General features: G+C 32.9%; 1 protein-coding gene, 1 long non-coding RNA gene and 1 pseudogene across 2 annotated transcripts; 2 read left to right on the top strand and 1 right to left on the bottom strand.

Annotated features, from left to right (window-relative positions):
- The first annotated feature begins 8,521 nt into the window (after positions 1 to 8,521).
- Positions 8,522 to 9,695, top strand: LOC143560169 (uncharacterized). Its single transcript, XR_013140068.1, has 3 exons — positions 8,522 to 8,907; positions 9,270 to 9,365; positions 9,446 to 9,695. It is a non-coding gene; the product is annotated as an uncharacterized LOC143560169 (long non-coding RNA).
- A 2,848-nt stretch (positions 9,696 to 12,543) lies between these two features.
- Positions 12,544 to 14,306, top strand: LOC143560165 (auxin response factor 2B-like). Its single transcript, XM_077048529.1, has 5 exons — positions 12,544 to 12,728; positions 13,192 to 13,314; positions 13,403 to 13,478; positions 13,922 to 14,096; positions 14,185 to 14,306. Exons 1-5 carry the CDS (start codon positions 12,544 to 12,546, stop codon positions 14,304 to 14,306), a joined length of 681 nt encoding a protein of 226 aa, XP_076904644.1.
- A 2,999-nt stretch (positions 14,307 to 17,305) lies between these two features.
- On the bottom strand, positions 17,306 to 18,354 carry LOC143560164 (putative F-box/LRR-repeat protein 9 pseudogene; annotated as a pseudogene).
- Positions 18,355 to 25,921: the final 7,567 nt, after the last annotated feature.

Raw genomic sequence — 25,921 nt, 5'->3', positions numbered from 1 at the left:
GATGTAAAACTTAGTTCCCAGCGGTGATCCAAACGACTTGTTTTTTGTTAATTGGAATTTTAAACACCCGAATTAAAGCATTGTTTCGACGTTTTGGAACTCCGTTTCGAACTAAGTTTCACATCAATCGACTTGTATTCTCCTTCCGATCAAAAGCTCAAAAACATTAGTTTGAAATTCGGAAAAAAATATAACGCCGTCAATTTCTTTTTAACAGGGGACCATTGACAGCCAACTTGTCAAAAGTTTATTTAAAAAGTCAAAAGAATAAACAGTAATTGAGAAAAATAGGGAAACTCAATTGACAAGTATTAGTAAATAGTTTCAAATACCATTGACAATTGTGGTTTAGTGTAATTTTGGATTTGAAGATAGGGGAGGGAATGAGAATGCTCTAAGTTAAAAAAAGAAAAGACATAATTACGTAGTTAGTCCCTGACATTTTGTTTAAGTAACAACATTTGATACTAAGGTTTAAAAGTTACAGGTATGGTTATGATGGTTTTAATTTTGTAACAATGTTAGGTACTAAGTTTAACTTTTGTTAAAAGTTAACGGAATTTGCGTCAATTCACCGTCGTAACGCACGATTTTACCAATGCCTAGGCTTCAACGACCGGGTTTTTACCAACGCTCGATTTTTAACGACCGAATAAACATCGTTTTAAATATTTTAATTTTTTTGTATGCTTATCTTTTTATATGTTAATTCAACAATTTTATATTTTGGGCTTTATTAAGGCACCTTTACGAATGGAACCAATACCACTAAATACGTATCAACTCGCCGCCACAACACAACACCCGGTTTTACCGACCGAATAAATATCGTATTAAATATATATGGAAATTTTAAAAATAATACACTATTTTGAGTATGCTAATTTGATGAGTTTATTTATTAGGTTTGGTTACGATACCATAACAAACTTAGTCAATACCAAGGTTGCAAAAGTCGCTAGACGAACCCTAGGCGGCCGACTGGGGAGTTGGGTGTACTCGGAGTACTCGGGGAGTGCTCAGAAATGGTGAATATAAAGAAAATTAATTTTTGGATATTGAATATATGTCAAATATCATAAGTATTCTAATATTTATAACAAAATAAGTGAATATCGATATAAATAAGAGAATTTATATTTTTAAGTACTAAATTATTCTAAAATTTGCTAATCATTAACTAAAAAAAGTGATATTTTTTTTATAATATTATAGAACTATGAATTATGTTTTCTTTTTTAAGTCGAAATCGGCAAGTTAACCGACTAGATGTGATTCTGGTTGGGGTTGACCACATTTGATCGATTCTCAATAACTAGGCGGAGTGGAAGAAACTCTCTTCAGCGCCATACCTTGTAGCGAGTACTCGGTTTTGGAGACCTACTCTTACAACATTGGACTCAATACAGATAGAATTCACATTGACTTGTAACTGCAACGTCTGAGTTTTACCACCCGAATTCGCCGCGTAACGCACTGGTAAATCACTAGTTGTCGTACTAATGAGAACGTGAAATTCCAAAATATTCCAAAACACAAATATGCCAAACATTTTAGTGAGAATTTGTAATGACAATAATGCCCTAAGTTTTTTATTTTTCACTTTCTGTTAGCATTTAACGGAATTTAAAGTTAGTACCTAACATTGTTACAAAACTAACACCTTAGTACCTATATTTGTTAGTTTTAAAACTTAGTACCCAATCTTGTTACTTTAGCTAAACGTTAGGACCAACATTATAATTGTATAATTGTGTCTGAAAAAGTACAGTAAGTCGATTTTGAATAATAATTTGCTTAAGGGTGTGTTTGGGATTTCTTATTTAAGTTGAAAAGGCCTTTTTATGATAAGTTGAAAAGGACTTACGACTTTTTATGAAGGAGTTTCTAAAAAGGTGTTTGGTTTAACTTATAAGCCAATAAGTCAATAGTTATATTTTAAAAAGTGTTTGGTTTAGCTTATGGATGTAAGGGTGTAATGGTTAAAGAGAGCTGGGTGGAATGGAAGGGTGCAATGAGTATTCCAAACCTATAAGTTGATAAGTTACCAAATCCCAACTTATTGAAAACCCCCTTTTTTGCCTTGTTGATAAGTTACCAAATCCCAACTTATTACCAAACACTTTATAGAGTTGGGTTCAAATAAGAAGGTTAATTTTTTTAAGAAGGCTAAGAAGGAGGGTATTTTGGTCCACTACTTTAATCTCAAAACTCACTTAATTTAACCTCAAAACCTACTTAATTTAATCACAAAACTCACTTTCATCTTCACTCATCTCTTACAACTACCACCATTTCACCGCCCATCGGCACCACAACCGTTACCACCTTGCCATAAAATTTGCCGAAAATTTTCACCGGAAAGTCGTGGTTGGAAAGTCGCGAGGAATTTTGGTCGGAAAGTCACCGAAAAACAATCATCGCTAGGAAAAGTACAAGGGAAAAACATTATGAAAAAAAAAACAATGTAAAAAACACAATGGAAAAACACAGTGAAAAACACAATTGTATAACACAATTTGATAAAAAAAACACAATTTGTAAAAAGCCCACTAATTTTTATTTTTATATAACAATATGGTACTCATATAAAAGATATAAAAAACATTCGTTATTGTGGTTATTTTATTTTTTTTAATGCCGTATAAAAATTATGAACACTTTAAAATGATGAGTGACTTAACATGTGTCTTGCATGTGGAGAGAAAAAATCAATAAATGTGTTATCCCTATTATGCCCTCCCTTTTATGTAAAACATGATTTCACCTATAAACTAATATCAATCATCCATGTCTAAAATCAATTGAATAGATTACTTAGTATCCTTTCTACAAAATCATATTTCCTATTATAATTTAACCCGCACTTTATAGTTTATAAACATAAAAATGACTTATTAAATTTTCATAAGTCATAAGAAGCGAAAAATAAGGAATCCCAAACACATCCTAAATTCTCAACCTATCCCCCATTTTCATCTCTATAATTACACTAAAAAACACATACTTATCTTTTTTATTCAATTAAATAATACTTTTTTTTATCTTATAATTACAATTTTCGCTCTCCTCTACTCACAACAAATTCTACAAATATTTAAAAAATAAATGGGAGAAAACAAAGTTTTCCCAAATTTACAAAAAATCATTACCTTTTCTCCCTGCACTTTACATTCAAAACCCGCCAAACTACCCTCACATTATTATTATTATTATTATTATTATTTTATATTTATTTTTGTTTTTAGGATAGGATGATGGACTTTTCGTTAACTTCCTCTAAAATTCAGTATTTATATAAATCGAGTTTAATTTCACTACATATTTATTTTTGAAACAATGTTGTCAATTGGGTTGTTCGCTTCGTGTTTGAAATTGCAATCTTGGCGTCCGGCCTCATAACTTCATCTGAGTCCAAATCATGAACAAGGTAATTAATATATTGAATTTCTGTTTACAGATTACTCCTCAGTTATTTTTCAACATTAATTGTATGATATAGGTAGGGTTTATGCAGAAGTTGTTGCGTGTTTAATTGCAGTCTTATCAATCGCAAGTTACACATTTGCAGAATGCCTGCTGGCCACAGTTTATGTTAAAATCACATCAAATGCAGCTTTTTTTGCATTATCTGCTTATGCATATATTTTGATTCTTGTGTTATTTCTCATCTAGATGATCTACATGTGTCGGCGATACGACGCTTCCACCGCATCTATCATGGTAAGGCCTCTTGACATTCTTTATGTTAGCAGCGGATAGTATTCATTTCAACTATTCTTTCCCTCTTTTGTGTTATCTGCTTATAACATAATGTTTTTCTGAACTTTCGTTCAAATTTTACTAATTAATATTGATGTGGTTTTGAAATTTCTCTTGATGCATTCTAGAATACGATATCTGTTTCGAAGCTGTAAAATGCAATGAAATATCACATCACATTCCTTTTTACCAGAACATCAAGTTTATTCTAACTCTGAATAGTTTTCTGTGTGGTTTCTTTTCACTGAACAAAATCCTTTTGTAATTTCAACTAATGATCGATAATATAACTTCACTTGTAGGTAGGGCAAAACGACACTATCAACCAATGGTCGGGTACATTTGTGAGTACGAAAAGGCTGCTGTTGGAGACACTTTAATTTTCATAAGGTTCTCTCTCTTTTGCCTTTTATGTGCATGTTTGCGTGCCTTATGTCCTTCAAACAAGATCTTTTTCTATCTGTTAACATCATCATCTATGTGATTTTTGAAGGGAAAACAGATGTTTTTTCTTGTGATTTTGTTTCTAGTTAGTTACAATCATAAAGCTCTAATGCAAATGGGCCTAAACCAAATATGTTCTAACCTAAATATCCAACCGACATCCAAAGAGAGTTTGTGAAATGTTCATTAGACTTGACAAAATCAATAAAATTTATCTTTGTGACTTTGAAGAAGTGACAATTAGTTTTATTGTGTTTTATCCTCTCATGGAATAATAGGTTAGAGGCTATATTTAAGACAACTTCATTGTCACATATGAGCTCCACCCATGAAAGTTTTTGTCTTTGCTTGATTCTCGTCCTACGCGCTTACCTTTTTACCACATTTTGTTTACTTTCCAAGACACAAAATTGCCTCTAAATAAGACAAGGAATCCCGAAGTTGATAGTGTAATAAAAGAACATTCATTATAATTTGCATTGCAATCTATCTAAACTCACTTTCTCAAGGATATCTAGGCATACTTCCATTAAGATGAAACTCCGTCTTTTGACGTGCAATCTCAATGCCAATAAAATAGTTAAGTCATCCAATATTCTTAGTTTGGAAATGTTTGAACAAATGGTCCTTTAGTTGTTGAGTATGAATAGTGGCTACTATATCATCAACATGTATCGATAAGGTGCAATAGACCTCGAATGCTATAGGAAACCGAATATTTTGCCTTAGTGGTGTCATGCCAAGTTCTCTTAGCATGGTGTTGCATCAATTAGATCATGTGCTCATGCTCTATGAAATGGCTTAGATCCATAAAGAGACTTCCATAGTTTGTAAACTAATCCTTACCCAGTGCAACAAACCCACTAACCCAAGACATAATTTTGGAACAAAACCGATTTAACCTCACCACCACCAAATCTCCAATATGCCGACATGCGTCGTGATTTGAAAATCAAAGTGTTGATTTTTTTGCCTATGATGTGTGTGTAGCCACTGCCAACGCATTTGGCTTAGTCTTCGAAACACCTTATGATGTTGCTTTCTTTTGCCACGTTTAACCACCACCATCGTTTGCCACTACGACCATCACTTTTTTTGTGGGCAGTTTCTTCAAGGTATTTTTTAACGAGTTTCTAGCTCGGTGTTCAACTTCAAAACATCCATGGAACAATGCAAACTTTTATTCCTCTAACAACTCAGTAAGCAACTTGGTCTTTAATTAGTATGGAACAACGCATCTGGTTTTTATGTCTCTTACTGTTCTCACCAACCAAACTAGTGGAAATTAACATGGGAACTCTTGTGGTAACAACTGAGGTCATGGTGCAGATCACCAATTTAGTATGGAGACTAATCAAAACACGAGATATGGTCACTGCAATAGATTAGGTATCAGACATCTCATATCGTAATGTTCTAATCATGACTCCTACCATTTGTGTTAGGTCTACAACAAACTTTGTTGACAGATATGCTTTCCACATGATGCTTCTATAACATGGTTTCTTAGGGACTTAAGTAAAAGTTATGGACTTTTAGAGGAGTGCATATAGTTGTCTTTTATGGGGCTTTGCTTTTCTTACACTTTTTGGTTGCCTTAGCTTCAGTTTTGTCTTAGGACAGTCTTGGAATATAGATTTGTTACGTTAGCGTATAGGTACTTCAAGTGGATTTGTGATAACTCATTCATGTCTCTTTGTTCTCTTATATGTTATTACCATTGTTTTCTCACCATATTATGTCATGAGTAGTTTACTACTATTGATGTTTCGACTGCCATATCTGGTTTTCTATACTTCATATGAAAAAAAAATCAAGTTTTTCTAGAGCGAAGGTCTCAGTAGGAGCAACTTTATATCTTTTTTTGGAATAGTAGAAAGACTTGCTATTGTTTCACCCTCCCCAGACCCTACTATATGAGTCGGATTTCACTTATTATGCTTGTTTGTTTGTTTCGATGTTACGATTCTTTGTGACACACTTTATGTTATCTGGATACTATACTCTAGATTTAAGAAAAACTAAGTTCGTTTGCTTGTTTTTTTAATCCGGATCTTAGTATGAGGGGCCCCTATTTAACTAACAGTTTGTCATAAGTGAGATTTTATTAGGCATGTTTGTTTGTAATCTATACTCTCTTATTACTTATTAAAAAAGATACAAGTTTTGTCACCTACCACTCCCACATTAAACCTCACTTTTTTTAATAAGTTTATAATAAAATCTTAATATTTACCATTCCTAAAATTTTCGCTTCAAACATTGTTAATTTAGTATTTACTTCCTATATTTTTTTTTGCAAATATTTGAAATTTATAATTATCTCTTATTTTATAAAAACAAACGTTGTTCAAGATGTATGCATGTACTGAAATTTAAATTAAAAGTTTTATTACATTTGTATGTTCTTCAGATTTTGCTATATGTAAAAATAAACACAATATTGATTCATAACTCCCATAACAATTAATACCCATAATAATTTAAATTAAATAGATCTTTACTCTGTAAACAATATAAGGAGAGGATCAAGAGAAAACTCATCCTTAGAGAGATCAAACTTAAAAACTCCTAAAGAATTATTTTTAATTAAAAATAAGAAAATATTTTCAACTTTTCGTTTTTGCCATCATTCTTATATTTTGTTACCCTTCACTCGAAAAAAAAAAACGTTGTAATGCACATACGTATTACTGCGCGATACTGTTGTATTACACGTGTGTATTACTATGTATTTTTATGTTCAATAGTGTTTAATTGCAATATTCAATATTTGTGTATTGTATATGTGCAGTAGTGTTGTATTATATGCAAAAAATAAAAAATAACAATAAAAGTCGATGTCGTGCACATGTGCGTTAATGTTGTATTACACATACGTACTAATGTGTATTCGATGTGTGTAATAGTCTTATATTGCATATATGTACAATAGTGTGTATCAAATATGTGCAATAGTGTTGTATTCTATGCAACACAACACTCTTGCATATATGCAATGCACACTATTATACATGTGCACTACATTGATGAGTTTTTTTTTTTTTTTTTTTTTGGGGGGGGGGACTATATCAACATTTAAGAATAATGGAAAAAAAGAAACTATAACAAATTTTTTTTTTTTAAAAGTTAAAGATAATTCTTTAGGAGTTTTTAAGTTTTCTCTTTAAGAGGAGTTTTCATTTGATCCACATATACAAATTTTTTAAACTTTCATTGCTAGCATTCTGCACGGTCAGGTTTTGAAGGCCTAATTAAATCAATGGCAAACATGTATGATTTATAGTTTAAGCTCTCTTATGATGGATTTAAATAATAAAGTACACTGCTACAAAGTAAAGCATTCGTTGTTTATAATTTTTTAAGGAAGTGCGTTGATTAAAATTTAAGGGTATTTTCTTCCTTTTCAGTTTATTTAATTTGTGTTAAAATCTTAAAGCACTTCAAAAGTAAAAGGGTATTGTTTGTTTCAAAATTGTTGTAAAGACTATTGTACATCGACTATGTATTAACCATTAATAGTGTTTGATAGGTTTATTGTATATCAATTATTTATTAAATGTTGTATTTTTCATGAATTACCCGTGCAGTACACCGGTCTCAAACTATTAATATCATATATTATTAGGAATGTTGTTACATATTGCGTAATGTATATAATATAGTTGTAATATTATAGCGACATACCGAAGAATGCTTTTGATAAATTTGGATTCGAGTGATATGAATTTAGATTCGAGTAATACGAAATTGAATTCGAGTAATTTGTTGGATTCGAGCTAATAAGATAACTTTGTAAACAATAGTGTCATCCACCATCAAAAGCGCTTTATTTTTATGAGTAAGCATTTAATACAAGAGATTTGACAACTTACTATATAAGGTGCATAGTGGTAGAAGAGTTAAGTACTAAGGGGAGTGGGTGTTTTGTTTTCTCATTCGGCCTACTGCATTCCGATTCTTTGAATTTCTAGTCCTAGAATTAAGAAAGATGGATTCTTCAATTGAAAACACAGGTGAATCATTTACTCATTAGCATTTTTTTCTGTAATCATGTTGCTATTTTCTTTATTAAAAGGTATTCTATGTTATTTGTGTTTTTAATTTTTTTTTATTTTTATTATGATGGCTTTATTTTTAGTCCAGTATTCAAGATCTGAAGTTTGTTCTTTATATGGAATTAATCTTGTAGTTGATCTTTATATTACTATAAGTTTTTTATAGCCAAAAAGGATATTTTTGAAAGACTTAGTTCATACCAAATAGCGTTGTCAATATTGAATTTCTTGAATCAAAGGGGGTTCCATATCCACGTTTTAAGTTAAATTCTTGTTTTTTTAATTGTAACCATGGTTGTAAAAATCCTGACTAGGCATTGATTAATCGTCGATTAATCCCAGTTAATCCCCGCTTAATCGATTAGCGATTACCACAACACTGATTGTAACTAAGATGCAATGTATGCAGATCCGAGAAAACAATGAAATTTCTTGTTTTCTGGTTTTTCGTTCATAACCACTGTCAATAATTCAGTTTATAAGTTATTGTCATTTTTCTGATGCAGTTAATTTACCTTTAATTTCAGGTGATTATCAAGCTGATCTTCGTGCTCAGTTATGGCATGAATGTGCTGGTTCTTCAGTAAAAATTCCTTGCATAGGTGATCTGGTATTTTATTTCCCGCAAGGCCATCTTAAGCAGGTTTCTGTTTAATCTCTCCTTTTTTTTTCTTCAGTGGTAATCTTAGTATATTTTTTTGGGAATGTACACACATAAGGGTTAGGTTCAAGCTATTAATTGTAATATTATAGTAAGATCACATTTATTTCAACTTTGATGCTAAATTGGACTATGAACTAGCTTCATCTGATTGTTTTGATTAGTGGTAAAAATTGTAATAATTACTGTTGTATTTTATTAATTAATATGTAGCTGTTATTATGCAACATTGTGAATTTACCTTGTTTTCAGGCTGGTTTAACAGAAAATTTCTCAGTTTTGCGTGTGTTTTATATTGGTGAAAATGTACACAATTATGTGAGTGATTATCGTAAATTTTTTAGGTGGAAGAAATCATGAAGCAAGAAGGCATAGATAGAATACCCAACAATTGGTTACCTTCTAAGATACTGTGTAAGGTGGTTGATGTTCAGTTAAAGGTATATTCATGTTGAATTTTCAACTTGTAAATTACCAATATATTTATGCTTTTGTACTTATATTCAGCTGTAAACTGCAGGTGGAACTCAAGTCTGAGGAGGTGTATGCTAAGATTACTTTGCGTCCACACGTAATCACATTTATGCTGCCAATGATTTATTCTTTTCTTTACGTTTGCTAGAACAATATAATTCTTATAGTGTGATTAATTTTAAAACTTGGAATATTTAGTTTTATGAACGTGAGGTATCAGGCATTAGGACTGTTCCTCAAAAGGTTCCTGCAAGTTCTTTCAGCAAGATTTTGAGAGCTACAGATGTAAGCAAAGACGGGGGATGTGGCCTACCTCAGAAAGATGCTGAGAATACATTCCCACCTCTGGTATATAATATGCATATTATTATTTTCAATGTCACAAATCCCCAAAATCATGATTTTTATTACATAATTCATAACTCTTTGATGCTGATGATTAGCATTATCATTTCTTTAATCCAAAACCATTTCGTAACCTTTAGTAGTTTAGTTGTCAATAGAGAACTGCACTAGGGGTAAAAATAAGCCGAGCCCTAGGTCGCCTAAGCTCATTTACCTTAAAGGAGCTCAAGCTTGGCAAGTTTCAAGCTCTATTATTTATTTTATATCACACTTATATACATTTCAAACTAGACTCGGGCTTGTTTCAAGCTTGACTCTGGCTTGTCTCGTTCATCATTTATTATTTATTTTATATTACATATGCATTTATAACTATTTCTAGATATAAAAAAGGAATATTGGTTTTAAATAATCCCAACTATGGCCTATTGGTAAATATCAGTCTCAACTTTACACTTGCCTATTGACTGTCCCAACTATTGATGTATTTGTTTTTAACGGGCCGCGACTAACGGATGTTAACTCCGTTAGTGATTTGCTGACGTGGACCTTCTTGGCCGGCCGGAAACTTGCCGGAAACCTGCAACTCGCCTCCATTCTCCCTAATATTGTTACACCATCTCTCTCTATCTTTCCCCTCATTCGAAACCTAACCAACGTGCCGCCGTTGTTGTCTCCGGCGAAGTCCACCCTCACCAATCGTGCACCATTTGAGGTAATTGACACATCATTCGACTCGTTTTTATCCTCTTAACAAAAGCCCTATGCTTATTTTGTAAATCGTGTAACATTGATTTCAAATTTTTGAAAATAAAATCGGGTTTGGTATATAGGGATTGGCCATGAAAGAAGATGAAATCTACTTCATTTTCTAATTTCCGATGTCTTTTGAAGAAGGAGGGAGACGGTGTGACGATATTAGAGAGAATGGAGGCAAGTTGCAGGTTTCCGGCAAGTTTCCGGCCGGAGAAGAAGGTCCACGTCATCAAATCACTAACGGAGTTAACATCCGTTAGTCGCGGCCCGTTAAAAACAAATACATCAATAGTTTGGACGGTCAGCAGGCAAGTGTAAAGTTGGGACTGATATTTACCAATAGGCCATAGTTGGGATTATTTAAAACCAATATTCCTATAAAAAAATGTACACAATAAAATCCCACTCATAACATAGCTATTGGTATGGTTCGGGGAATTATTTCTAGATATACCTATAATTACAGTTTTATAAATATTATAACATAATTTATATTGTTTAATTATAATTTAGTATATAAAAATAATTACTGTTTAAATATATATTTAATGTATTAAATAAAATTATTTTAATAAGAGGCTGGTTTAGGTTCACGAGCCTAGTCGAACTCGATAAGTGAAACTATGTTTCTGAGCGGCTCGGTTTTTGTTTACAACACTAAGTCACCCTGGAAAAGTTATGTTCAGTTTTTTATTTTCTTGTGCAATAATGTTTTTTTGTTTTTGAATCCATCTCTAAAGACCGGTCTTCCTTTTGGAGGATAAATAACATACAATTCTAACCTTCCAATGTATTCTCTCTAGAAAGTAGTATATAGTTATATTTGGTGATTATATTTGGTGATTAAACATGGATAAATGGATTGTGCTTTCATTAATGTTCAGCCCCAGTACTTTCAATCACACTAATAGTTTGTACTTGCTTTGGTGCAGGACATGAGTCAGGATTCAGCTTCACAAAAAATTATTGCTAAAGATCTACATGGGTCAATATGGCAGTTCCAACACACATATCGCCGTAATATTACCCCTTTCATATAGTTGATGCAAATTAAATCCTGAATATTTCATAAACCCAATAAAGCTTTACAAGATATACTTGCCATTTTTTTACTCCACAATTCTATTACTTTGTAGAATACTTCGTGTGTCCTCAATGAGTACAGTTCGATTCTTGAGTTGAAACCAAAATACCTCAAAATTTGAATATTGTTATATATTCGGATCTTTTTGAAAGTTTTAACTCAAAAGTTTGTTGATTTGCATTTCTGGAACAAAGTTTAATGTAGTCACCAAAATGTTGTCTTTGCGTACAAAAAGCATTTTCAATTTTGAAGTTGAGATATATTGAATTTATCATCAAACCCACAATACACTCTCTTTTTTGGCCATTAATTTCGGGTTATGTATGAATCAGTCTATTTGAGTTGTGTTTTATCGTAAACGGGTTAGATAAAATTGTTCTTTGTTTTCTTTTTCCAATTATAGTTATAAGTTCCCTGTTTCTAAAATTTTTGAAGAATAAAAAAGTGTTAGCAGGTCAACACAACTCATCGAAAATGCTGTGTTATGACTTATTAGCTAACCCGTCTATCTTAAGACCTCTTTGTTTTTAATTTTCCTCATTAAGTTGTGAATAAGTAATCGTTTGGTCTTTGCAATGAATGAACTGTCTGACTAAATGGCCATCTGGGAAAACTTATTAACTGAAAACATGTTAATATGAATATGTTACATAAACAATAATAATAAACAAAAGTAAATGACAGAGTGCTAAATCATCAAAGTGTTTTTGTATGTACAAATACAGGTAGTCAAAATAGACATACACTGATAAATGGTTGGGGTAAATTTGTCCGCGAAAAGAAGCTTTGTGAAGGAGACGTTTGCATTTTCTTAAGGTTCTCTCTACTCCCTACAATAGCTTCACGGATCATTCTCCGTATATCTTTAAATAAAATTTTCTGTCCAGTTCCCGTTTACCTAAAGCTTGGTTTTAAAAGGTGCATATTAAGGGCTCACTTTTTAATGGCAATACTAAATGATGACCACACATTTTTATTCTCGTGACAGATGGAAAAGAGAAATATACATTGGTGTTTGTCGAGCGGCTAGATGGGATGACACACCTACTGAATTAACATGCGCCAGTATGCAGCTTGGCATCCTACACAATGTCAACTTATCCATCAAGAAAAGAAATGAGTTTACTGTATCTTACTACCCTTGGTAAGTTTCTCTATCACATTTACTGTCATTTTTTACTTTGGGGCAAAAACATTTACTCTCCCCGTTCTTTAAAGGATTATAAGTCATAAAATGGAAGTTTCATAATATATCCCCTCAACATGTGCGAATTTCGTATCTACACAAAGCAAGTTTTAATGCCTAATGTACATCGATTTTACAGCACAATTTTCGTATATGTGATATTTCTAAATTTTGAGGGGATCTTAAATTGCCAACCGGTAGTATGTTAATTGTGTTTTCAGAAGTAAGTTTACTGCTTTAATAATGTGATTTACCAAATCGACATGTTTGGGATACTTTTAACCTGATTGACCTTTTTTCTTTTAGCTAGCTTTTAATTTGACACGTTTGAGATAAGTGATACAAAAATTTACAAATTCATAAGTTAACAGGTTAAAGTTTCTTTTGATTATATGTTATCGAATTTATGGATACATTGCAGGACGAGGATTTCACCGTTTATAGTAGCATATGACGAGGTCATGGAGTCACTGAAAGTTAATTATACGCCTGACATGCGTTTTGAAATGCAGTTTGATGATGAGCCTCAACATATTGTGAAAAGGTAGGCACCTTTTATTTACCTACAAATATGTTATTTTTTTTATGAATTGTACTACTTTTCTTCAAACTAATGCGAATCTGTTCACCAGATTCTTAGGGACCATAATTAGCAAAGAAGATATTGATCCTGTAAAATGGCCTCAATCAGAATGGCAGTGTCTAAGGGTGAGTTATTATTCTATCCATATTTTAAGGCATCACTTTATAGGGGTGCAAACGAGCCGATCGAGCTACTCGAGATCGGTTCGATAACAGATCGAACTGACCCAAGCTCAAACGAACTCGAGCCTAAGAATTAGCTTGTTTAATAAACGAGCCCGAGCCAGCTCCTCGGCTCGGCATCACTCGTGAGCCTAAACAGTCATATTTTATATAAATTTAGCTAGGTTTTTTATATAAATATACATAATTATGATATTATAATATATTTTATTATATATAAATTATAATTTTAAGTATGTTTAGAAATTGTTATACACGTATATGAATAAAGTAATTAATAGATAAAAAATAAGTTGAGCTTGAGCCGAGCTCAAGTTGAGCTCTATTAAGCTAAAGGATAAAATAAAGAAGCTAACTGTGCCTTTTTTTTCCCCCCAATTATGCAGGTTCGCTGGGATCTCAGAACATGTGGAGATGCTCTTCCTGAGAGGGTTTGCCCTTGGCAAATCCAATGTCTTGGCGTGGCTGCGCCACATCAGCGGTCATCAGTTTCTATTGGTCAAGAGGGATCTATGCCTTTGCAGCCAGTGACTCACGAGTTGCCACTTTTAAGAACTAACGGTTAGAATTCCCTTTATTTTAGTTTGAAAATATTTTGTTACAATACAATCATTCTTCATGAATCCATGCCACTTGGGGAGGATTGCAGGGCAAGGAACTGAAACTTTGACTCTTTCCAATGTCAACATCCCTGGTTCATCAAGCCAAGATCAGCCTCGAGATAAGAAAGATGGTCGCAAACTCAAGTTGTTTGGAGTATACATCGGATAGCCAGAAGTTATTTTGTGATGCGCTGGCCAGATTGAGTGTTTCTCTTTAAGATAGTATTGCATTTCTAGTTTTCGTTTTGGTATGTAATAAAACGGGTTGTGGTATATTTGTCTTGGACTTTTAAGTTTACTCTTTTGGAACAAACACATAGTTTAAGAGTAAACTCATGTTTTATTATATTAAGCAAAGTAACTCAAAACCTTAATACAATAGACTCTCATACTTCCCTAAACTTGATCATGTGTTTGTATTTTCTGGCTTAATTGGCAAAATGTATTTTTCGACAAAGCTGAGTTCCTCCAATGGCGATGTGTTCTTCAAAGCTTCAGTACTCTAGAACCCACAAATTTCTCTAAAATACGCTATAATTTCTAGATGTCTAAGCTAACTTGATGACTAATGGAAGAGAAGGATAAACTAATCGAATTACTAATGACTCAGAAGTTGAATTATCATTTGATGTCAAGACTAAATTATGCAAACACGTTATAAGTTACTGAGTATGGGTGGTATGAATTTAGTCACGCTCTCTGGTCTCCACCATGACTAAAACAATACAAAACAAAAGATTAAAATATTTTATACTAGGTTAAGTAACCGTGTAAAACACGGGTTAAAACAAATAAATTTATTTATAAATAATAACACAATATGAAATATAAAAACCTGCTCAACATATAAAAAAACATATAGTATATGGTTGAATAAATTACACAATACACAATATGGAAATAAAAAGTTGAATTTTTGTAAATCTCTAAATATTTTTTTTGTATACAATATTTGTAATTTAATTTGTAACTTTATCTTTTATATTAAATTAGTAATTTCACTTTATTTTTGGTTGCAACTCTAGAATGAAACACATAGCTGACTATGTGTTAAAACAGATTTCTCAAAAACAAACAAACCATCTAAAGCGATTGATCTTTGCTTTTATTAATCTTTATTGCAAAACAAACATAAAGTGAAAATTTCTTAGTTCAAGGTAGAAGTGCCACCGACGAGACGTGCGAGACCAGAAGACCAAACTCAACTCTCGCAGCCTGCTCCTCGGCTACACTTCATTACTCTAGTAATGCTAAAATGAGATATGGAACTTGATTCTTGAGTGAAACTGGAGTTGTTTTAAACTTAGTTGTGAAACTTAAAACTTTGTGATTTTAGTTGTTCTTGATTTGATCATTATTGAATGTAAGAAACTACCATTGATCAATCTCTCTCTCTCTCTCTCTCTCTCTCTCTCTCTCTCTAATGGCATCTTACTTTTCTTTGGTGTATATCTAATGAGTAATGATGACGTATTATTATGGTATAACATTTTATTATTTAATTGACATTACCCCACCCAACCTGAAAATTCTAACGTCGGGTTGTTAGAAATCCAAGCATTAAAAGACGTGACCCTTAAAACAAACGTGGGCTCTGTAGTTCTCTTTAATATATTTATAAAACTCATATAATTTGATAAATAACGAGTACTCATACAATATTATCAACAACCACTCGTGGGCACGTATCTGCCGATTCTTATAAGAAAAGTATTTCTTTTTTGGCAAATTGGAAATAAATAATCATATCTTTTATGTATTGGCCGATAATAATCTCACATTTAAAAATCACTAGCAACAGTCCCACCTTTTAACTATTTTTGTCTCACTGGTCCTCCGTTAAAAAATACTTAAAGTCGTTATGTTTTTTTCCTAGTTTCAAACCGATGTTTTAGGGCTTTTGATCGGAAGAACGATATGAGTCGACTGATGTAAAACTTATCTCGAAACGGTGATTCAAATGGCTTGATTTTTGTTAATTGGAAATTCAAGCACATGAACTAAAACATTGTTTCGTTGTTTGGATCAACATTTCAAGATAAGTTTTACATCGGTCGACTCGCATCCTTCTTCCGATCAAAAGCCCTAAAACATCGAGTTGAAACTAGGAAAAAACTTAACGACGTTAAGTATTTTTTAACGAATGACCATTGTGACAAAATAGTTGAAAGGTGGGACCATTGGTATTTGGTAGTGATTTTAAAGGTGAGATTATTATTGGCCAATACACAAAAGGTGGGATTATTTATTTCCAAATTTGCTTCTTTTTTTTATGCAGCGTTATTCTTGAATTTGGAATTGCCGATTTGATACTTTTTTTATTTTAGTTCTTAGTTCAAGGTTTCCCAACCTATTACGGAATCTGGAGATCCCATATTGGCACCTTGACATTTTTTAGTTCTCATTCAAAATTATAATAATAAAAAGCAGTACAAATTCACCATGGCTTCAAAAGTGAAGCAGAAGTTTCATTGCCTCTTTTCAGGTGTCATTTTACAGCACTTTCTATTTATAAATTCATGCCTAGACAGTTACACTTGCAACTTTTCATCGAAAATCATTAGTTGAAGGATGAAATTTGAATCAGTTATCATTGTTTCGATTCTAAATATATCAATGTATGAAACTTTTTATTGTATTAATAATCGTTGGTCGTTCATTTCTTGATTTCTTCTTTATAGTTTCTGTGGAAAAAGAGTTCCATCTTGTTGCTATTCTAACCCGCTTAAGGTTCTTTTTTAATCTACAAGGAAGTGATTCAAAGACCTGATATCGGCTCGCATGCCCTGTATTTGGAAAATATTAGTTGTGATATTAAAAGGAAAAACAAACACATGAACATAATTCTAGCTGCGATATTTACAATTAATGATAGCAGCATCAAAGAAAGCGATGTTGCTGCCCATCCAAACCGATGCTGCAGTTTCTTACCTTAAACTGATGTGCTGCTTGTGTACTGCTCAATTCTTACGATAAACGACCTTAAATTTAGTCAAAAGAAGTTGGTAATGACAAGCTAGAGACCGAGGAATAAAACACTGTTTAAAGAATTGTACAAGCATTAAAGCAATCGCAAAATTCTAAGAAAATCAATAAACTCCAAAACAAACATCTTTAAAATTTACCTACTTTTTTCATAAATTGGAGAAATCATCAACAGAACACTGATTACCTTATGCAATGCATACGCCCTTCAAGAGAATGATGAGGAAGTTTGAGATATTTAATCTGTTGTGAATATATTTTCCCTAAGATCCCTGGTATATCAAGGTATATGCACCTACACAAGTCAAGTGATTCAAGGTGACAACAGCCATCCAAAATTGCCTCTAACCCAATGTTTTTCATGCAGTTCCCAATAAGTTTAAGGTGACGTAATCCAGGTAGGTTTTTCCCAATCGCTAAAGCTACCTCGTTATCTTCATTGTTAAGTGAGAATATAGATGATGTTCGGTTCAGTTTGAGTGTTTTTAGCAAGGGGCAATAGCGGCCCACAGCTTCAATATCTTCTTGCGAAATGCTTGTCCTGATAAGGCTGAGTTCCTCCAATGATGATAATTTCTTGAAAACTTCACTCCAGAATCCTTCCACTTCAGCAGACATATTATACGCGATTTCCAGACGTTTAAGCTGACTTGATCGGTTAACGGAAGAGAAGCGGAAACAAATTAGTCATGAATGTTAATTATCGTTATCGTTCAGAAGACCCATGAAGGATGTGGCCAAGTACAATCATCTGATGGGCAACAATGGAAAATAAATATAACATCAACCAAACTAAAATATACAAGCAAGTTATAACAAACCAACCAATTATATTACTAGATAATTTCTTGACCATGATTACAATACCTATCAAGAGCATAATGAAGAAACGCGCGACGGCAAAGACCATGTATGGTTAAATCAACCATTTGGCCTTGGCTTCTATCCACAACATGCTTACACGTCTTCAGGCACATGACTCTTCCAGCTGAAAACGTGTCCATATAAATGACCCTCCACATGGCCGGGTCCTTGCAGATATCACGCCACTCAGGGCACACTTTTTGCGCATTCAGGAGTTTGTCAAACGCACCAACTCTTTGGAGTATATTCGCCATTAAGTCGGATGGAAGCTCCAACCAGTTCCTTGTTGGTTTCTTCTCTTTCGGTTTCTTCTCTTCCCGTGGCTGTTTCGGATTCTTGCTTTTTCTATGATTTGATTTTGATGGCATTGTCACTTTTAACATTCACAAAGCAAAGCAAATACTATGATGTTATAATCACCTTTCTAGGGCAAACGAAATCAGAATGGGTAGAAATCACTAATAAAAAACCAATAAAAAAAACTAATCGATTAAAACTCAGACGTAATTTCAATGAAAGATAACTCACATCGCAATGAACAAGAAACTCAAATTGGTCGACTGATATTATATGGGTCGTATATGATATATATAGCCGCCGGACGCCACCGCCAATCAAATATATTACTTTTATTTATGTACGTATATATATTGGGAGCATGTTTACCCGCTTTTTCATAAAGCCTACAGGTTAGGTTGAAAGATGTTTGGTGATTAATTTTTTTTTTTAGTTTTTTGCAAGGATCAAAAAACAGTTTTTTAAAAGATTAAAATCATGGCTTTTCAAAATGGTTTTTTGAAAAAGCTAATAAGCTGTTTTCAAACTTAATCCCAAACATGTTCTAGGTATGTTTGGCAAAACTAGCCGGTGGCTGTTAGCTAAAAGCTGGTAGCTGCAAGCTGGTGGCTGTAGCTATAGTTTTTTAGATAAATTAATTGTTTGACAGAGTAGCTGGAGCTTTTAATAAAACTAGGTGGGTGCCTGCGCGGTGCAGCGGAGTGGACACACAACCTGACATAAACCTCATAATCGGTGTTGGTACATGATTTACCTGATGACTGTACACACATAACCCGAATGTAGACATGTAATTTGTGCGATGGCAGTAAGTGTGTAACCGGTGGCGAAAAACAAGAAGCAAAGCTGAAATATACAGTAATTTCAAGTAGATAATTTTTTAAACCAACCTGTTTTGATCTGAATCCCTTTCCGACCCGCATCGTTCTAATCTAAAACATGTTCTGACATGACCTATTTTGACTCAAAACCGTACCGACACGAACCGAACTAAATTAACCATTTTTGTATCGACTCGTTCCGACCCTAATTTGGTCTTGCACATGACCCGAGCTTGCCTGACTAGACTTGTTGCCAATCCTAACTAGTAATCACGTAGTATGTTAATTTTTTAAAGTTAAAGAAGTATAGCAATATCATACTCAAATTAAAGAAAATAAAATGCTCGTTTTTATGATATAATTTTTTTTTTAAATATTAACGTATAAAAAAGTTATGGTCTCTTAAAAGTCGTGGGGTAGTTAGTTTTGAATAATGATTAAATGTGTAACTATTATATAAATTAACAAAAGTTGATCAAGGTTCAAGTACCAAACTTGTAAATTCAAATATAAAAACTTGTAGCTTTTTCTCAAATACTAGTATGTAGTTTTTTCTCTTCAAGCTCCTTCAACCAAACAAAGTTTTTTTTATTGAATATGAGCATTTTTTTAAAAGCTTGAAGCTAGAATCTCTTAAAAGCTCCCAACCAGACATACCACTTATCTTTGAGGTGTTATCCTAGTTTATTTTAGTCAAGCCTAGAAAGTCCTGAACTCATTTAAGCTTGGATTAATTCGATCTTTTAGTGAGTTTATCTTAAGTGGCTCACAAGTGGCTTGACTTGTTTACATTCGGTATCAAATAATGTGGACATAAAATTAACTTACTCTTAGACGCAGGGGTGAAGGTTCATGGGACCAGAGTGACCCCAGCCACTGCCTTTTCGGTTAATACAGTAAATTTCATGATTTTTGTCTGAAAATTTTTTATAGGTATTGAGTGCGGAAACCCTAATGAATTTTTTTTCAAAAAGCTAACGATCACCATTGAATTTTGCGTTTGATTTTTCTTTTTATAAAACCTCGCATTTTATAAACAAATACCGGTCAAATACTAAAAGCTTTGTTTTTATATAACTCAAACTTGAAGGGGGCTATTTGTAACAACAATAATAAACTTGTTTAAACAAAAAAAAGTTTTTACCAATATTTTTTTACCAATGGGTTGGGGTTTGAAAACAATCTAGAATTCATTCAATTTAGAACTTAAAGGTAGTGAGAATGTCTCACTGAAGGTCACCTGCCACCACCAAGCACACACCGCCGTCTGTCACCCGCTGCTGTCGGCCATCAGCTTAGACACCACCAGCCACCACACAGGACAACGCCTCCAGCCTTGGAAACACCACACGTCACACCACCAAGTAACCCCATATGGCAATCACTAGTCAACAAGGTGATTGTTAATTTTAGTTTATTATTCACCATTGTTGCGTTGTTAAACATTGTATTGCCTCTATATTGATTATTATTCAAAGATTATAAAATTAGGGTTATATTAGGGATTTAGGGAAATTGATCAATTAAACTTATAATTGGTATTGTTTGGTAAAATTTAGGTTTAACTCAATCCTATAGAATCTTTTTAATTAGGTAAATAATGGAAAAATAAAATGCTATTCATTCTTTCTTCAAAAAAAAATGATGAACAAATAGGTAATTCTTCTTTCAAGTACTCACTCTTTACTCGTATTATCACGAATATTTTAGGTTTTTGTTAGTTAGAAAATTATCTAGTTTTTGTATTTTATTATTGTAAGAATAACCGTTTGAACTTTGAATGAATGAAGAAAAATTAGATTTAAATTTCATATTGTATTGTCACACCCCAACCTAAAGGCGATGATGTGCTAAAAGTAGTTATAAATTTATTAACTAAAATTACGCTAATCTAGACACTAAGTAATAATTATAGACTCTTAACTCAACTAAAATTACTAACCGGGAAGTAAACCGGTCGACTATACTACAGCTAAGTAAGTCCAGATATCAAACCCACGAGACACTTTAATTACTTAAACTAGCTAAATTAGACTTAACTACATATACGACTATTTATTTATTATTATTTTTTTTTTGGGGGGGGGGGGTTACTAAAATAATAATTTTAAACTAACTAATAGAATTTATACACGACTCAACTTAGAACTTGGACTTAATTCAGATGATGATAGATAAACCACCTGGGCTAGAATCCCAAAGTTTCAGTTTTCAGTTAATCGAGAAATACTTGTTATCGGATTGGGACCATAAAATAGACATTTAAGTGAAAACCCGAACAGAACCCCTGACCCTTCTAAAAAAAGACACCCATGGGTTTCTAATGAGTTTTTAAGCACACCAGTTTTAAAGATTAGACTTTCTTACGGTTACCTAATTAATTATGAACGAGTACCTTTGTATGAAATCCTATCTTACAGCGCGAAAAATCAAAGGTAGTTTAATAAATTCAGTTGACTCGATAGACAAAGTTGACAAATCAAACCTAGACGGACTTCTTACCAAGAACTAAATATAGCAATCTTAATGTAGAGCCAATATTATATATTATTTTTAGGATTGTATATATCGTTTTAGTTTGCTTTTAGGCGGTGTAGTACGTACTCAGTACGTTTATTTTGTAAGTTTATTATGTAAACTTTGGAGAAATGGGGACCCTATATAAAGGCCAATTAACCCATTTCTCCACAACATCTCTTTCACAATACAAGACAATCTAAGGGAAATAAAGTTTCTTTCTCTCACCTACTTCTCTCATCTCCTCTCTTTTAGAATAACAAAACTAAAATCCGAGATCCGAGTGTCGTTGGTGATTTCCGCTAACCAACAACACGGATTGATCCGAGTAAAGTCTTGAGATCAATCTAGAGGACCTACACTTAATCAACAAAGACCTATTAATAATCTATCACCTTACAGCTATTTAGATTAGCAGCACACTTAGGTCTACTTGATTAATTATTGTTGTTTATATGGTTTTAATGCATATCAACCACAAACTAGTCAAAAACACACAGTAGATGACCTAACAGAATCCTATTATATGACAGACAATCACCAAGGAAACTGTGAAACAATAAAACTCACCAAACAATGCTAAGCACAATATGCATCAATTATATAAAACCAAACTCTTTATTAATTCATAATACCATAACGAAAGATAAAATCCCAATCAAAATCAAACATTTAACAAAGGTTCATCGATAGCCTAGGCAGTTTATAATGTTTAGCCTAGCATCGAAAAATCAAACAAAATAAACATAAAAGAAATCATGGTGAAAAACAATAGAAACAAAAGATTAAAGGCGATAAAACCCGTAGTCTTCGTTGTTGATCAAGTAGCACTTCACCGGTTGGTTCCATGCTTTCAAGACCGCCAAAATATGAAATCCTAAGCTCCAAGAAACTCCAAATTTGGCTGGTGGTCGGAGGGTATGTTCAGGTTTAAAGTTAAGGGTGTTTATATAGTGCATTGGGCCTCAAACCTGATCAAATTCGGGAATTTTGGAAATCCACCCTCTAGGTGTCGCACGAAAAGGCATGCCCTCCCTAGTCGCGCAGTGTGGCATGCTTATGGGAGGCCGGCCATTGGCAGGTCCGACCAGATATCTTTCGTGGTCCTTCCGGTTCGATCCTGATTATTCCGGTTCTTCGTTTAGCTCATTTTAACTCTTTTTTCGCCCTTTTCAACCACGTTCAACTCCCGGAACGTATATTACACAAATATGTTAGTAGCATATAAATTCTAAATAAAAACAAACAAAAACTAATAAAATATTATACAGAATATACAAGGGAAATATATATATTTATCATTATATCAAAAATCCCCACACTTACTCTTTTTTCGTCCCTGAAAAAGTTTAATGCAATGGGATCAAAATCGGAAAGTACGGTTTTAAAAACATATAAATTATCTTAAAGCTTTGAAAGACGCAAAAACTGCGATCATCGATATTGTTGTCCACTTAAACTCATGCATTGGTCTTTACCGGAACAAGTAAGATCCAACAATTTCATTAATTTTATATAATCTAGTGGAACCCACAGTCAAGACCCGCTTTATTTTAGTTCTTACTAGACCAAGCCACCCCAACTTAACTTAAACTTTATAATTAGCATATCAAAACTTTGTTGCACTTTTTATTTGAATAGTTAAGACAATCGTGGGTATTGTTTATCCATCTAAATTTAAGCATCAGAGTCTACAAAATTAGCCATTAGATATGATTAAGGTATATTAGTTCAACTAACTAGCTAGTGTTCCCCACTACATGACATACCCCTATTATCAAGCAACACCGTAGGCCCATTACCACCCGCGATTTTACAGGTTTTCGTGTTTAATGGTTGAGAAATACAAAGCTTCAACGTTTTCGTGTTTACTAGTTGAGAAATACAAAGCCTCAATGTTTTCGTGTTAGCTAGTTGAGAAATACAAGGCCTCAACGTTTTTGTATTTATTCTTATACGAGTTTATTAGTTGAGAAATACAAAGCCTCAATGCTTTCGTGTTATTGTTTTACATGTTTATTAGTTGAGAAATATAAGGCCTCAACGTTTTCGTATATATTTTTATATGATTTTACTAGTTGAGAAATACAATGTCTCAACGTCTTCGTATTTAATCTTACTCGAGTTTACTATTGGGAAATACAAAGGCCTAACGTGTTTGTTCTTATACAAGTTGCTAATTGAATTACTTATGAGATAATATAAAACAAGGTTCCTTTTTGATCTATAAGTATATGAGTAGATGTTACCTTGTTGCCTCTCAGGTCACATATATTGTTACTGTTAAGTGTTGGTTTGGTTATAGGCTTATATGATAGCGTACTCGTAGTCCAAGCTAGATGTACGAGGATCGAATCTTACTTGTGTTTCATTTATCATATCACGTAAATATAGACATATTCACTAAAGACATTTTCATACATATTCGCTTTCACTTATCTTAATTATTATGAACGTTTCAACCTATTTGAATTGCTCACCACATTATATACAATTACACATACTTATACCCAATAACGCTACTGTTACTATTACTAAAGTTCTAGGGCAACTTAATTACTTAATGCAACCCCTGAAATATTATTAATATTATTGTTACCATTACTGACATTTTAAAAGCAACGAATTCCCTATGTAGGGCCACTGCACGTTACCGTTATTGTTGGTGATTATTGTAAGGAATACGATTTCTAAATATGGTCTCTAGAATATCTCTGATACTTTTAACACAAACATACTTTTATTTATAGACTCAAGATTCATACTAACGTTTTCAACAAGAATGTTTTTGATTTATAACCACGTAAACTTCTTCATTATTTACTTTGGAAACGGTTTTACATTACGACTATAAAACATGTGAACCCAACAACATTATGTTGATCGTTTTCGAGTATGTTTTTCAGGTTTATAACGAAATTCGTGGAATACAAGTAGGGACCATATGCATCATAGGATACGACATTTTAAAGGATTTCATTGTTATAACTTAAAGCGTTTTGAAATCTTTTTATGTATTTGAATAACTCATGTTTTGTAAACGTTTTAAACAATTAGTATCCTATATAAATTTATGTTTGCGATAATCATATGCTTACGATATACTTGATCTCATGCGCTTGTGCTTCTGCCTTGGCGTGGTGTGACAACTTCACTTTTAAGCCTCAACATTTTCTTTTATTAGAAGAACTAGTTTTTACCCCCCCCCCCCCCTTATTACGGGGTTGTTTTACATTGTTTCTGATGGCTTGAAAAAATGTAAGTAACAATGGAGCTTTTAAAGGTTTCGTTTATATATATTAATATATATATTAAAAAAAGGATTTTCTCCTCCTCACAATATCACCATTCAATTTACTCTTCAATTCTATATTATTTTATTGTTAAGGCTATAAATACTATGCTCCAAACAAAAGATTAACATTACTCTCTTTTTACATTATCATATGGTTATTTTTCTCTTTATTTTACTTAATGTTTTAGCTAATTATAGTGTTTAACAAACTGCATCGGTTTGTTGACTTTACATGTATGATTTATCGGTTAAACAATTTTTTTAAATTTTGCTTTAGTATTTGTTATAGTTGGTCTTTACAATGACCGAAACTTCTTCATATTTAAAACTATCTCATTGTCACATGTTTTATCCATGCTTCAATGTTTGATACTGCCCTTTAAAATATGTTTTTTTGGGTTACTAATCCATGTTTACAAATCTGTGTTGGTACCGTCAATACCGAATTTGCGTCGGTTCGCAACTATAACGTGCCAATTTTTATTTGTTCTACATGTGACAAATTTTTGTATTTTGGCATTAACGGGTTTATTTCTTTTGTTTACTTCCGATGTCGTAACCCGATACAGGTTGAGTTCACGTCGACTCACAACAAGTTCATGGTTTAACGCTTTTATGTATGTTTTTTTCGTTTAATTTAATGGCCCCGTCACGAAACGCGGGTCCTAAATCCTAGTTTAAGATTAAGATAGGATAGGATTTATATGCTTCATTAATTATAAATTTTAAAGGTCATTTCCCTTATTTATTAATCATTGGTTCTCTATGCAATAATCTAATTGGGTATGACTTATGAGACTTTATATACTGTAGTTTTTAAATTAATCCGGTTCTTAATTTTGGTTCAACTAGTTCGACTAGTCAACCAAGACGGCTAGTTCGTTGCCTGATCGGGTTTTGGAAATAGTTCTTTGATGGTGTGAGTTGGTAATAAATAGTTGTCCAACGGTCACTATCAGTTGATACAAAATTCCACAATTGTTGTCTACATCCACTCTAATCAAT

This window comes from Bidens hawaiensis, unplaced genomic scaffold (genome assembly GCF_021521415.1).
Source record: "Bidens hawaiensis isolate Kalapana, Puna unplaced genomic scaffold, B.hawaiensis_p1.1 tig00020231_1, whole genome shotgun sequence".
NCBI lineage: Eukaryota > Viridiplantae > Streptophyta > Magnoliopsida > Asterales > Asteraceae > Bidens > Bidens hawaiensis.
This window is presented reverse-complemented; position numbering and strand designations above follow the sequence as displayed.